We start from the raw sequence: 14,016 nt of genomic DNA on the forward strand, positions 1-14,016 counted from the left end.
TCTTTTTATTTCAGAATGGCTCAGTGAGCCACAGAGCATCTTTGCTCCATGAGTGCTCTAGAAAACAAGGTCTATTAATGGTAGCTAATTCATATAAGTCCATATGGAACAGAGTGGAAAATATTTCTGGGTTTTGGTCACTAATGAATTTATGCTGTGAAATAAGTTTATTTTTCATGTTTTTTAATACCACTCACAAAAATCAGTGAAAATTTTATCTTTATAATCTGTTCTTCCTAATAATCTTGACCAATGCTTTTAGCATGCTCTGTTAAATAGGTGATATAAAGACTACATCTTAATACCCCTCCCTCCTTCTCTCCTACTTTATTTTGAGCTCATTCTCCTCTATTCCTTGCTTATGTACACATCTTGGCAAAAATTAGTATAGACTATTATAACATGATGCTTCCGCCTATATTTTTTAAATCTCTGTGAGTAAAGTATCAAGGAAAAGATTGTAACTGACCTATAGCTTATCTGCTAAAATGAGTGAGATATTTGGTACCTCAGAGTGATGTGTTGTTTCAAGCTATCTGCAAGCTAAAACATAGATTACAGGTTTTGCCTTCTCCCCTGAAAATATTTGCCTCTTGAAGTTTTATTTTAGAACTGTAGTATCTAGAGACTTTTTCAATAGGAGCTAAAGCATTAGGTAACAGTTGAGAAGTCTGTGAGGTAGAATTCCACAGCCTGTTTGTTTCTTTAAACTTTCAATAGATAAAATATTATTTTAATTTCATTCCATTCCTATGTGATGGCTTTTATTTATTAGAGAAGGTAAATAGAAAGCACGTAGTGAGACTCTCAAAATAATTTATTATTTTATTTATTCAGATTGTCTCGTGCTATTATTTTCTTTTCAAACTGAATAGAGCTGGTCTTTGAAATACTGTATGGGGAAAACACTACTTGGTCAAAGGTCTCTTCTTTCCCCCTGTGTCACTAGTATTTATATGGCCTTTTCTGCCTCATCTGTTTTGTTTTCAGCAGAGGTTTTAAAAGCTAAGATTCACCTGCTAGTGAAGGGAACAATCTTCCTTATTCACCACCTTCCTTGAGAAATTAGTATCTGCTTTTGCTACTGGCAGGATTGTGCTGCATGGGAGATCCAGGTGGACTGTCCTTTTCTTCAGGCAGTGTAAAGAGAATTTATCTTTTCCAAGGTGCTGTTGTAAAGAAAGGTGAAGGTTAGTCAGCTTATTTTTTCTTGAGATGGCTGGAGAAAAAGTAAATTTCAGTGCTTTAGTGTCTTTGGCCCTGTTTGTGCTGCTTTAGATTAACATTGTATGCTGGAAAGATGGAAGAGGATGACAATGGGCAAATATGCTTTTGATATTTGCTGCTTTTCATCTTGATTCCACATATCTTGGCTAACCACAGAATCCTGCTGGTTTCAGATAGGCTGCTTTGAGTAGTGTTTATGTGTCTGAACACAGATTTGTAAGGTATATTCCTAAACAAGAGCCTTTTTTTTTCTCTTTCTTTTTTTTTCTTCCTGAAAGTCTGCTTTAAAAAAAACTCTGCAAACCACTGAAGATAATTTTTAAACAAATACAGTAATATTTGGATGTAAAGAACTTCCCTGAAATTGAAAGGGAGTTTCTTAGACATGGAGGTTGTTGGTCCATGGGCTGCAGCGGAGCTGGTCACTGGGAACAGGGAAAGGGGATTGCTGGGGCCACAGGCGCTTGCAGTCAGGCTGGTTGGAGGAGGATGGTGCATTCACTGGGAGCAAAGGAGGGTGCTGGCTTTGTGAATGTTCATCATTGTCAGCTAAGAAATAACCTTTCCTTAGTGGCTGAATAAGCTACTGTAATGAATAATGGTAGCTGTTATTAAGATAAAATCATTAGAAAAAATTATTTGAATTGGAGCTTGTAGAGTAGAAGTGATGTAACACAGAAGCAGTGCTGTTAGTTTAGAGGATATTATATTATTTTTGCCTCTCCCAGTCGCTCATTAAGCTATGTTGAACTATGCCATGTGATAGCTCTGAAGATTAATGCTGTTCATTTATCTACAGAATACACGTGACATAGATAGAAGCAGGCGCTTGGTAACGTACTTATCTCATATTCCAGAAGAATCACCTCTGTGAGTTAAGAGGAACTGCCTTTAAGCCTGTGGTCCCTGTGTTTGGTCTGTTAATAGAGAGTGCCAGTGAGCTTCCTTCTGACAGTAGTCCTTACAAAGTGGACAGTGTTCACTAGAAACTGATTAAACCTCCCAGCTTATTTTGCATAATTGCCAAACAGCTGTCTAGTGGTAATGACTTTAAGTTACTACCAGCATGGGATATATTCATGCAGTTTTCCTGGAGCTGAAAAATTCCCCATCTAATTGCAATTCACTGAGCCATTCAGTACCCCTGAAGAGAGAGCACTGCTTAGAAAGAAGTCATTAAAAACTTCCAGATTTATTTTGGAAAGGTGAGACAGAAATGGCCTTTGGGTTCTTTGAGCACGTTTATTTGACTCTGACAGGTTTGGGTTTTTAAAAATATTTTAAGCGAATTAGTAGGCAAGTCACTTAGAAGGAGGCATTGAAACAAAGCGAAATTTCTGGGAATTGAAAAAGTGTAGTAGGTGCAGAAATGATGATATATATATGATTTAAAATTAATAAGAAGACACTGAAATTTTTAGATAGTAGCAGCTACTGCTTGGAGGATAGTTCTGTTGGCTCAAGAAAACAGTATGACCCGTTCATGAATAACAGATGCTCTTAGTTAAAGCAAGAGGCTACTATCCATTTAAAATAATTTACAGTTAGTGTAATGTCTGCATTACTATATTTTAATTGTACAAACAGACAAGCTATTACAGCTGCAAGGCCTTTGCTCTTAAAAAGTGAAGTGATAGCTGTGCTTCTATTAAGCATGGTAGATACACTTGTTTTTAAGGGGGAGAAAAAAAGTCAAGGAGGGCAGGGAAAATTTCCTCTGGAGATTTCATTTCACATCTCATCTCTTCCCAACTGGCCTGTACCTCTCTTGACTATTGCGTTACCCTTCATTCCAATGAATGCAATGTTTTCTCAAGTGTCAGCTACAATTTTAAGCAAGTGTTTGATGTCTGCCTTCACAACAAGGGATTTGCATTAGTTTGATGATGGATTTTTTTTGTTTGTTCATTTTGCTTTCCTTCACAAATGGTGCAACATGGAGTAAGAACCAACATCTCTGAATATGTGGGAATTGTATGAATTGTATATGCTGTATAAGATCCTACTGAGGGGTAGTATACTTAAATGTAAAGTACAGAAACAGTTCAACTTCCTTTCTTTTTTTCTCTCCTGTCTTTCTCCATGTTTTTAATGCCAATCCTGATTCATTGCTGAAGGAACTTCCAGTTAAAAAGATAAAAAAGAGAGGAAGTCAGAAACCTGAACCGTAGTCAGCAGTGTGTCCCATTTGTGAAATGTACAGTATTGAGCCTTATTTGTTGCTTGTGCAGAGAATTGACGATGGCTGCTTTGTCTTTTTTGAGTTAAGATGTGCAGCACAGTATATTTTGTGTAAAAATCACTGTACATCCTGTGTTACAGCATTTTGAACTGCAAATGTTGGCTTATTTACATTCCACTCCAGGCATCACTGCTGATGCTGAAATTGTACAGAATTTGTAAGATGGCCTTTCTTTTATGTGCAGTAGTGAAACAGGGCCTGCCTCATGCAGGTAGTTAATGCTAATACTGTTCCCTATTTTTATAAAAGGATGTGTGACAATGCCTGAATATTTTGATTTGTGTTGCATATTTCTCTGAAGACATCACTTTTTATTAAGCTTCTTTACCTTGCTGTAAGATGTTATGTTGTGTCTGTAAACCAAGAACATTTGAAGCCCCGTTTAAGTTGCCTTATACTTTTCATGAATGAATTATATATCATTGCTGTCTGCTTCAATCTAGGTTTGCACGAGTCAGAAACTCTGCAGTACTTTGAGGAGGAAAGTGAGTGATATTGAAGCTCAACTACCAGCTCTACTTGAAGCCAAAATGCTGGCTGTTTCAGGTAAGTTTTAAGTGATGAGAAGGACGAACGCTGATGAGTGGTGTGTTAGCAGTTGCTGACCTTTCCCTAAGAAGTCTCAGCTATGAAAAGTTGTTGATGTGCACTTGTATAGATCTCTTGGAAGTATAGATCCTTCACACCAGGCTGTGTCATTCCTTGTGTGAAGTACTTCAGGCCCCTCTCTGTCATTAGGAACTACTGGCAAAGTGAAAGGTAGTAAACATGCAAAGAATGTGGTACTTTTCCATACATGCAATTGATAAACAATTATCAATAGCTGTTCCTGGACCTAACAAGTTATATGCCTATAGCTCTCTAGCTACAAGCATAAATTTACAACAAAAGTATACTAATTACAAATGTGGCTTTAAATGACACTTTAAAATGGAATACAATAATTGGCAGCTTCTGCTGTTCAGGTCATTAAACAACTAATGTTGGCAGCAAAAGAGCGATTTGGTCCTTGGAGCACTCGTGCATGTTATTTACAACCAGTAAAACATTGAAATGTGATTACAGAGTCTGATACATAACAGCTTTACATGCCACTTGCTTGGGATTACTACACTGTTCACTAAGGAAAAAAGGCAAAGCACAGTTCTGTCTCTTCAGTTTGAAGAGGTGTGTTTTCTAATTCAGCAAATTGTTTGCAGATGTGTTACGTAAGTGTCTCTTTGCTAGACACCTGCCTCAGAGGGGAAGCTGAACAGGAGAGAATGGAGACTTGGATACAAGGAATCTTCTAGTGTTACACCAAGTAAAGAAAGGCTAGGGTTTTTTTAATACATGTCGAGATGATGTGTTGCAACTATCTGTTGGTGATTTACCTTCTGAATTAGATAGACGAATCTAGTACCAGCACACGTGATTTTTTTTTTTTTTTAAATGGAACCTTGTGGAGTATCACATGGTTTGTTTGCCAGAAGCTGATAACGCCAGGCTTGAGTGAAATCCTAAAGGAAATTCAGGGCCGGATCTTGTGTTGGTGCTGAGCATGCTCATTTTCCTTGCTTCTCATAACACCTTTTTGAAATGGAAGCCCTCTTTATTTCTCTGTGTCCCTCTGTGAGAGGTAAGCTCAGCAATCACCCTTCTCTGCCTGTGGGCTGTTTGAAAGTGGGTAATTTTCTTGCTTTCAGAAATGAGGACAAAGTTTTCCCCAGCCATTTTATAACTTTCTTGAGAGCAAAATAGCCATAAACTGGATAGCCAGAAAAGGTATACCTCAGTCTGACACTTTGAGAGAGTAAATGACAACTCGAGGATGATTTCCAAAACATTCATAACAATATTTTGTACCTGTTAGCTCTTGAAAGAGGTTGCTTGTTTCAGGAATGAATTCAGAAGACAATTTAATTCTGATGTTTCTATAAACTGTTTTCACAGTACTGCGACTATGATTGCTTTTCTCTGCTTTTTAAGAAGTAGCGGTGCCATTTCTTAGTACTGCTAAGCGCTGTTTCTTTTTTATTCTTACTCTGAAAAACTCTTACTTCAGAGAATTTTAATGACTGTGAATGGTACAGTCCTATGTTATTACTAAGGCAGAATTCTGGAAGGAACGGGTTGAAAGTAGAGGGCAAAAAGTAATTTGGTGACAGTGGATACTGTAGTGTCTTTACCTCATTGTAAGATATCACAGCCTTACGGGATGGTCAGGGTTGGAAGGGACCTCAGTCCAACCCTCCACTAAAGTGGTTTCAGCTAGAGCAGGTTGCACAGAGTTGCGTCCATGTGGGTTTTGAATGTCTTCAGAGGAGACTGCACAGCCTCTCTGGGCAGCCTGTGCCAGCACTCTGGCACCCTCAAGGAAAAGAACTTCTTCCTCATATTCAGATGGAACTGCCCGTGTTTTGGCTTGTGCCCATTGCCCCTTGTCCTGTCGTTGGGCTCCACTGCAAGGAGCCTGGCCCCATCCTCCTGACACCCGGCCCTGAGATCTTTGTAGACATTGGTAAGATCCCCCTCAGCCTTCTCCTCTCCAGGCTGAACAGGCCCAGCTCCCTCAGCCTCTCCTCATGAGGCAGATGCTCCAGCCCCCTCATCACCTCCGTAGCCCTCCGCCGGACCCTGCCCAGCAGTTCCCAGTCTCCCTTGACCTGGGGAGCCCAGCCCTGGACACGGCGCCCCAGGTGCGGCCTCCCCAGGGCAGAGCCGAGGGGCAGGATCACCTCCCTGCACCTGCTGGCCACGCTCCCCCTCACGCACCCCGGGGTCCCGCTGGCCCCTCGGCCACCAGGGCTCACTGCTGGCTCACGGGCGACTTGCTGCCCACCAGAACCCCCAGGTCCCCTCCGCAGAGCTGCCCCCCAGCAGGGCAGCCCCAGCCCGTACCGGTGCGTGGGGCTGCTCCTCCCCAGGGGCAGGACCCTGCTCTTGCCTGTGCTGAACCCCACGAGGTTCCTCTCCGCCAGCTCTCCAGCCTGCCCAGGCCTCGCTGAAGGGCAGCGCAGCCTGCGGGTGTATCGGCCGCTCCCCCCGGCTTCGTGTCACCTGCCCACGTGCTGAGGGCACGCTCTGTCCCCGCGTCCCGGTCACTGATGGGCAAGTTGAACAGGACCGGACCCAGCACTGACCCCTGGGGAACACTGTGGGCCACAGGCCTCCAGCTGAACCCTGCGCCGCTGGTCACAACCCTCCGGGCTCTGCCCTTCAGCCACACACATTTAGTTGATGTGATGGCACTTATGTTAAATGCAGAGTAGTATGCAGAGGATGCAGGGGAAATACAGGAATTAAAAAAACCAATCAGCTCTCAGAAGACCTAAATGTAAAAAACCCAACCAACCAACCAAAAAAACCCACCCCAAAACCCCTGAAAAAAATAGAAATATTTTAGTGTTAGAGCATGAAGTGATAAAATCAGAAAAGCCAGGATGCGGAATGAATTGCATCTAGCAGAGAAGCAAGTCAGGAAGAGAAGATTTGGTAAATGCAGAAAAAGAAAGAGGAAGGAAGAGATAAAAATAGATTTTTTAAATTTTTTTTTATGCTTTAACAAGGTGAAAACAGTGAGCAGTGGATAATACAGTGAGGGCTGCATTACTTGGTTTCTGTGTATTCCTGTGTTAGACATAAATGAATGACACCTCTTAAATAAAGCATAGTTAGGAAGTAGGTCTTAACCTTTAAGATACTGTAGGTACATATCCCCTGAACTGTCAGGCAGCTAACAGAATGTTAATGAACAGTTTGAATATATGAAATTGTTAGAAGGTGGGAGGAATTTTGGTTGAGTAATATCAATTATTTAAGGACAGCCTTGGAATAGCATGAAATTCAGATGGAATTATAGTGTATATATAAATATGCAGTAATAAGAAAGTTTGGTGGTCGTGGTTAGAAGTTTTTGTTTAGTCTGGAAGCATCAGGCAGGGATAAATGTCTGATATTTCTGCTTTTTTACCTTGGCAGTTAGATCACTTATTCACACAATTTCCTCGTACAACAATACGAATGGATACTGAGAACAACTAACAGATGTTGCATCATTTTTGTTTAGCTTAGCATTTTCCTTGAGGAAGCAGCCTAGAGTTAAGTGATTTTGGAACTGTGCCAAAGCGAAAAGGTAACTGAATGTATTTGCACACATCTGGATTCGTGTATCCCAAAAGTTAACTTAGATGAACTTAAGAATATAATTACTAAGTGATACATTAGTTTTCAGAGCGTATGTGTGATGACTTGGAAAGCATGATGCATGCCTCAGACTTTAATGGGTACCTTCAGATAACATTCACCTTCTACATGAACTGTACTTTCTGTTTCAAACATGCCAACTTACAGTATTGATGTATTTGCACCAGAAGACATAAGAATATAGCCAATCTTGTTTTTTGAAAGGAAAATACCACAATAGATGCAATGTAAGCAAAGCAATTCTATTAGTCTTGTCAATGCAATAGCTTGGATTTTAAGAATGTATAGTAAATGATACTGTAAAGACATAAGAGATGATGCTATGTATGTAAATGTCTGTCCTCCCTATTATTTCATCCTTGGAAGAAATATAAAATTAAATTTGGAGGAGAAAGAAAGGAGGTTTGTGAATCTCTGGATTATTGAGGGCTATAGAATGAATACAGTAGATTGATTAAATCCTGGTGAGATTTCATATGGAAAACCAAAACCAACAACCCATATTTAAATGTTCAAGGGATATTTCTATCAACAGTTACAATTCAGATCCTTTATATCAACAACTCTCTTCTGATTGGCATTTGTCTGTTGTGATAAATAGCTTGCAGTTAATACTCCTGAGATGTTGGTCCAGATTTTTTCTCCAAACATAATTAGTAGAATCTTATTATATTGTTCATGGTTTTTAAGTCAGTAGCTTTAGCTAATTATAGCTAACAAGTATACCTGTTTGCATGAGATGTGACTGTTGACATACACATTTGTAAATACTTACTGATGAAATCTTATGGTTTAGCATCTAGTAATTTTTTTTAATTATTAAAACAAAACGCCTTAATGTCAGTGCTTAGAAACCTGCATGTGAGTATTATAACAGTTGCTTCTTACAGTAGCTCTTGACATGCTTATAAAAATTTTTTTTATCTGTTTTGGGAAGAACATGGCAATAGAAGATACTCTGTTTTTTCTGTTAGCATTGTGTGTATATGTAGCATGAAATTTTTTGGGGGAATAAATTGCAGCTGAAGTAATCCTAAGCCAGAAAATTTAAGTAGGATGATATGTAAGTAAGTGTGAATGTAACTGTAGAAATAGTATTAAAATTTATTTTCCTACTTTGGGTTGTTTTGCACGAGAGCAAATCGTATCAGGAATGGTCTGTTTCTCATTTTTCCTTAGCAAGAAAATAATTTGGCAATAGGAAGGAGGATCTAAACTAAAATGAATTTTTAGTCATCCTTTTGCCTGTTTCTATATTTGAATAAAGAGATTGTTTTATATACTTTACAATGTCTTCTTAGACTCTATGAGATTTCATTTTTTTCCCCTCTTGAAAACGTGTAATAGCATGGGACTAGATCGCCAGAAAATGGCTAGCAGGGAGCTAAGCGAAAGTGAGTGAAATATTGAATTCATTATGTAGTTATCAGAGATGCATGTCATTAACTTTCCTTATGTCTTTGCAAATACAAATTAGATCCAAACACAGAAGTCAGAATGAGGTGACTTGTAAGTAGTTAAAAAAAAATAATTCTGATCTTAAAACTGTTTATGCCAGTAAGAGATCATGTGTCATCATCCTATAATTAGCACTAGCTTTATTTCATTAAATACCTGCAAGTGAGAGGTGCTTGGAAATAGTGTTGTGGGATGATTTCCAGCAGTACAGTGAAAAGGTTTTTTCCCCTTGTTAGTGTAGAAGTGTGGTTTGTAAATAGCATGACACAAATACTACATACTGTATTTTCGCAAAACGTAATGCCAGTACTGTTGCCTCTTTGTCTGCTCTTTGATGCTCATTTAGGGCAAGTTCTGCAGGGCACAGGAAGCAATTGTAACAAAAAAGCCACCCCCCCCCCCCCACCCCCCCTTCCAGCTTTGGTGCCAAGCATTCCTGTTGGGAATGAGTATGTTTGAGAGGGGACAGGGTCTGGAAGATGCCAGTGCATGCTGCAGGACATTTTCAGCCATACATCTGTGTATTTTGGTAATGTGGATGTCTAGTTTCCATGCCTGTGCTGTATTCTGTCAGTCCATGCAGAAATATATATGTGGGCGTAAAGTTCTCAACGTGGTGTTGAGATCTTCCCCAGACACGCCATATACAGCTCTTTATTTATCTTTCATTGGAAGGCAATGGTGCTTCTGTTTGTTTGGAGGGATATTTTTTTCCCCTGTTTTTTTCCTGTCTCTGAGAACTGTTGTTTGGTAACAGTTGGAGAAGTCTGCTAATCTTAGAGGCAAAAATACCAATACTTATTTTTTTTTCTTTTAGTCAAAGTTTTTTGATGAATTCATGCCTGATGTAGGTCTGTGTCTTGTCAGATGATACAGCTGGTTCCCTGCTTTCTGATTCTTGCTTTCAGCAGTGGTCTGGGCTGATGGCTGAGGCGTAGTGAGACTAATTCTTGTTCATGCCTGTATTGCAATGTCTGGCTTCAGCATACAATGCTGTGTATTGCCATGTCTTCCCACAATGGTCACTTTATGTTCTGTGAAGTAAAATTTGCCACCGTGTATTGGTGCAAGTGATGTACTTTTTGGCAAGCCTGTTAACTCATTTAAAAAAGAATGCTGGTGGTCCCCCCAAACCAATCCCCAAACAGCCACGCAGAACTCAGACAGCTATGCTGTTTGTCTTTTTATCTCATTTCCAAATGAGACTGCTGGATGTTACTGGATTTCAGTGAATTTCAAGGATAATTTGTTGTAGCTGAAGTACCAGCATGATACGTGACCAGGCAGCAGAAAGTCATTGCTTCTGTTGCAGAAAGCAGCTGGCCATGTAACAACTTCTCTTTCTCTGTCCTGTTACCTGAGCTGCTGTTCCTGGAGTAGGGCAGGAGGTTGGGCAATCTCTTGGGCAGTTCCTTTTCTGGGGTGTTGTGCTCAAAGGAGAAACGTTAGATGGGGAGAGCTGCGAAGGGAGGGTGCTCACCCCATGGAAAGGCTGGGCTTCTGGTCTGGAGGGGATGCAAGAAAACCCCTGTGCAGTCTGTGGAAGGGAGCAGTGATGTCCAGAGAGCCAAGGTGACAAACCTCTGAACCTCAGTGCGTGCACTTTTGGTGCCTAAACCTAGGTGGCATGGATATTTCTCTCCCTGATCCTTCTCTGGTTTTCTTTCCTGATCTGGTGGGTAAAAAGGGGGTTGATGATTTCATGCAGCCCTCAAGATCATGGAGGTCGGGTCTGGGCTGTTTCCTTACTCTCAGCATGTCCCTTCCCAGTGGCAGCGAGTGGAGGGAAAGGCAGGAGAGAGGGCAGAGGTGAAAGAACCGGAGACTGAAAGGCATAAGGTGAATGGGAGCTGGGAGGAAGGGGGAGGTGATGATGCAGGGAAGCCTGTGTGCACACGTCTGTACCGTTGGGTGACCTTGGAGTCACTTCAATTTGGGCATCCTTTACCATGTTGGTAGAGAATGTTACATGACTTACAACAACTATTTACTGTCTAATGCATGTAGTAAATTGCTGTGACTAACATGCTACTGGGCTGGACTTGTCACTCCCAGTGCAGGCACTTGAGAGCATCTGGTGGCCCAGCAGACACCAGTAGCTATTGCTCCTTGGAACAGGTTTTGTCTCCGTATTGCTGAATTGCCATCTTCCAAACCTCTGCCTTTTTCTTCAGCCTTGTTGTGCCTTTTTTCATTGATAATTTTCACTTGAGCCTTTGAGTTGTTATTACTGATTTAAAATTTTATTATTGTTGGGATCTCCCACCCCCCACCCTTCTTTTTTTCTTTTTCTTATTTTGACTCCTAGGATTGCTCTGTGGTGACTCACAGTCCAGGTACAAGAGGCTTTCTATGGCAGAGAACCTCCTCCACATATTTGTCTGTGAGGTCTCTTGCCTGCTTCTAGATGGATTTTCTTACTTTACCTTTCGGGATCACATCAATCATTCAGTTGCATTATGCTTCATAAAAGTGTTGGCATGTGTTATTGCTTTAAAACAATAATTGTGATTCAAAAATGCTGGAATTCTGTTCAGTGTTTCAGGAGATGGTAGGCTGTACCTCATTTGCTATTTGTTTTTTTCAGATGTGCAAACACACTGGCATTGATTCCAAAATCCTGCATTTCTGTCATGTTTTTAGCTTTTTCTCTTTGTGAGCAGCTGAATGATATTTATTTTCTTCAATTTCTTCTCTGGTGTTGGAATCAGTTTGTATTGTCATTAATCACAGGATGGAGGATTTTCAGCTTTGAATTCCAGTGCCATTGATAAATACCATGGTAGCAAATGCCCTAAGCTAAAATGTAAATTTTCACTTTCTTATGTATTATTAAAGGTAGTGTTAGTCTGTGAAGAATTAACTTAGAGATAATGATAAAGAATGACCAGCCTATTCTTTCTTATATTCAAGCCAGCATCTGGTATGTATGTTTTACTGTTAATGCAAAAATTGCTCCTTTGCTTGTACTACAATGAATGTAGTTTATCAATAGAGATGGGACTTAGCTCTGCTTCAGGTACAAATAATGGAAACTATAAGTGTATATAATTTTGGCCATAAATATGAAGAAAAAGTGAGAGTAAAAAACTTGTGGTTGATTAACTTTGTCGTATATTTTAAATGGGAAATATTTAGTAAAGCTTAAATAATAATTGTGGTGGTTTGTTTTTTTTTTTTACAAAATGAGTCAGACTTTAAACCATATTTTTTAGTCAATTTATTGCTGGCAAATGGTATCAAAATAATGATATGTTAGTTTGAGGCTACTAAATGGGCAACAGTCTGCCCAATGGAGTAAAATGTGACAATGAGCTGTTATAATAGGCATGAGTTTGTGGCATGTAACTATCTATAGAGAAGATACACTTGATATACAGAGTACTATTTAGCTGTAGCCATACAAGTAAAATTTTGGGAAGAGAGGAAAATAAAGTAAATATACTACTTATGTTTACAGTGAGTAAAAGCAATTATATAGATATTTTGAGCCTGAGGATATGGGTTGCTTTGCTGGGTTTGGCTGGTATTTTGGGGTATTCATTTCTGGCTGCTGGAGCTTACCTGATGTCGCTATCTGTAGAGAGCAGGTTATGAAGGATGCACGCAAGAAGTGCCCTAGAGGGCAAGATTAAGGAAGAAGTTTAAACTGGGTTTTTGTTGCTGTCTTTTGAGATAATGGTAATGTTCAACCTCTCAAAGTGAAGTGTGCATGCTCAAGTCCTTGTGACTGTGTACTGCAAGCATGTTATTCAGCTGTTCAGAGCACTGGGTACTTTGAATTAGCTGGAAAGAGAAAATATGACTCTTTAGTGCTGTACTTGAAGTATAATCAGTTTGGCTGAGTTAATGTGAATGATTTCATATTGTATTATAACCCCAATTGTACTTCAAATGGTTATTCCCCCCCCCCCCCCCCCCCCCCCCCGCCTCCCAATATCTAAGCACTGTGGATTCCATGTATTTATTCCAGTTGAAATGGAATAGATTTAAGATTCTGATAGAGCAACAGAATTTCTATCCTGGGCATTTATTAACAGTTTTCTGAATTTGTGGTTTTCCCCATTTAGTGTACCAATTTGTGCCCACTGTGTTTATATGAACATGTTTGGAGTGGCTAAAATTGCACATCACTAGTAAGTGTCACTGCAAGACAGGAGGAAGGATGGGAAAAGTGGCATTTCACCCTTCAGTGCCCTTTGTAGAATCTCTGTCTCATGTCTTGGTTTACATCAGATGCTCAGCTTTGGTCTTAGACCATTAATTCCTTAGTTTTTCTGTCTCTGAACAGTTTTTCTGAGTGAGCAGTCCTATTAGCTTCTGTGATTTTTGAGTTTTCTGGAAAGAGTTAGGACTGACTTTATTTATCTCATATTCCCCAATTAGAACTTTCTCAGCAGTATGGCTATATAAAACATAACACAGAGTGGTGGATGAAGTAATAGTTACTATGTTAACTTTAGGCAAAATACTTATTTAATCATCAAAAAGAGGAATTTTAACATTTTCAGGATATTAGCAGAATAAAACATTTTGACACGTCTGCTGAATATTTCGACAGCATCCAATGTGACTTAGTCTCTTAACAAACTCGCTCCCCCAGGAGGATGTGTTCTTTAATGCTGGCAGCTAGGGATTATATATTAATTTTTAAACTGCTTCCTAAATGCCATAAGAAGGTTGATTATTTTGGTTGCTGTGATTGAGGTCAGGAGCTTACTGATGGCACTTGTGCATGAATTTGTATGTGCTCCTCTGAATTTTCACTGCAGACTTTGAGATATTTCTGCTGTTATGGGGAACTGCATCAGGCAGTTTTGTTTTGGCTTTTGGGCATATATGTGATGCTATTTCCTTATAGCCTCAGTTTTGATATAAACTTCCCCTCTGGGAATTAAGATCCA

At 39.8% G+C, this 14,016-nt stretch overlaps 1 protein-coding gene across 8 annotated transcripts in view; it reads left to right on the top strand.

The window, feature by feature from the left end:
- The window catches only part of DISC1 (DISC1 scaffold protein), a 230,003-nt gene that overhangs the window by 105,848 nt on the left and 110,139 nt on the right, over window positions 1–14,016 (top strand). For all 8 annotated transcript variants that reach the window (XM_080388867.1, XM_080388870.1, XM_080388869.1 and 5 more), the window contains one exon: window positions 3,913–4,015. In XM_080388867.1, the coding sequence (XP_080244993.1) occupies window positions 3,913–4,015 (103 nt within the window). The remainder of the gene's footprint in view (window positions 1–3,912; window positions 4,016–14,016) is intronic.

Source organism: Falco punctatus (genome assembly GCF_963210335.1).
Source record: "Falco punctatus genome assembly, chromosome: 5".
NCBI lineage: Eukaryota > Metazoa > Chordata > Aves > Falconiformes > Falconidae > Falco > Falco punctatus.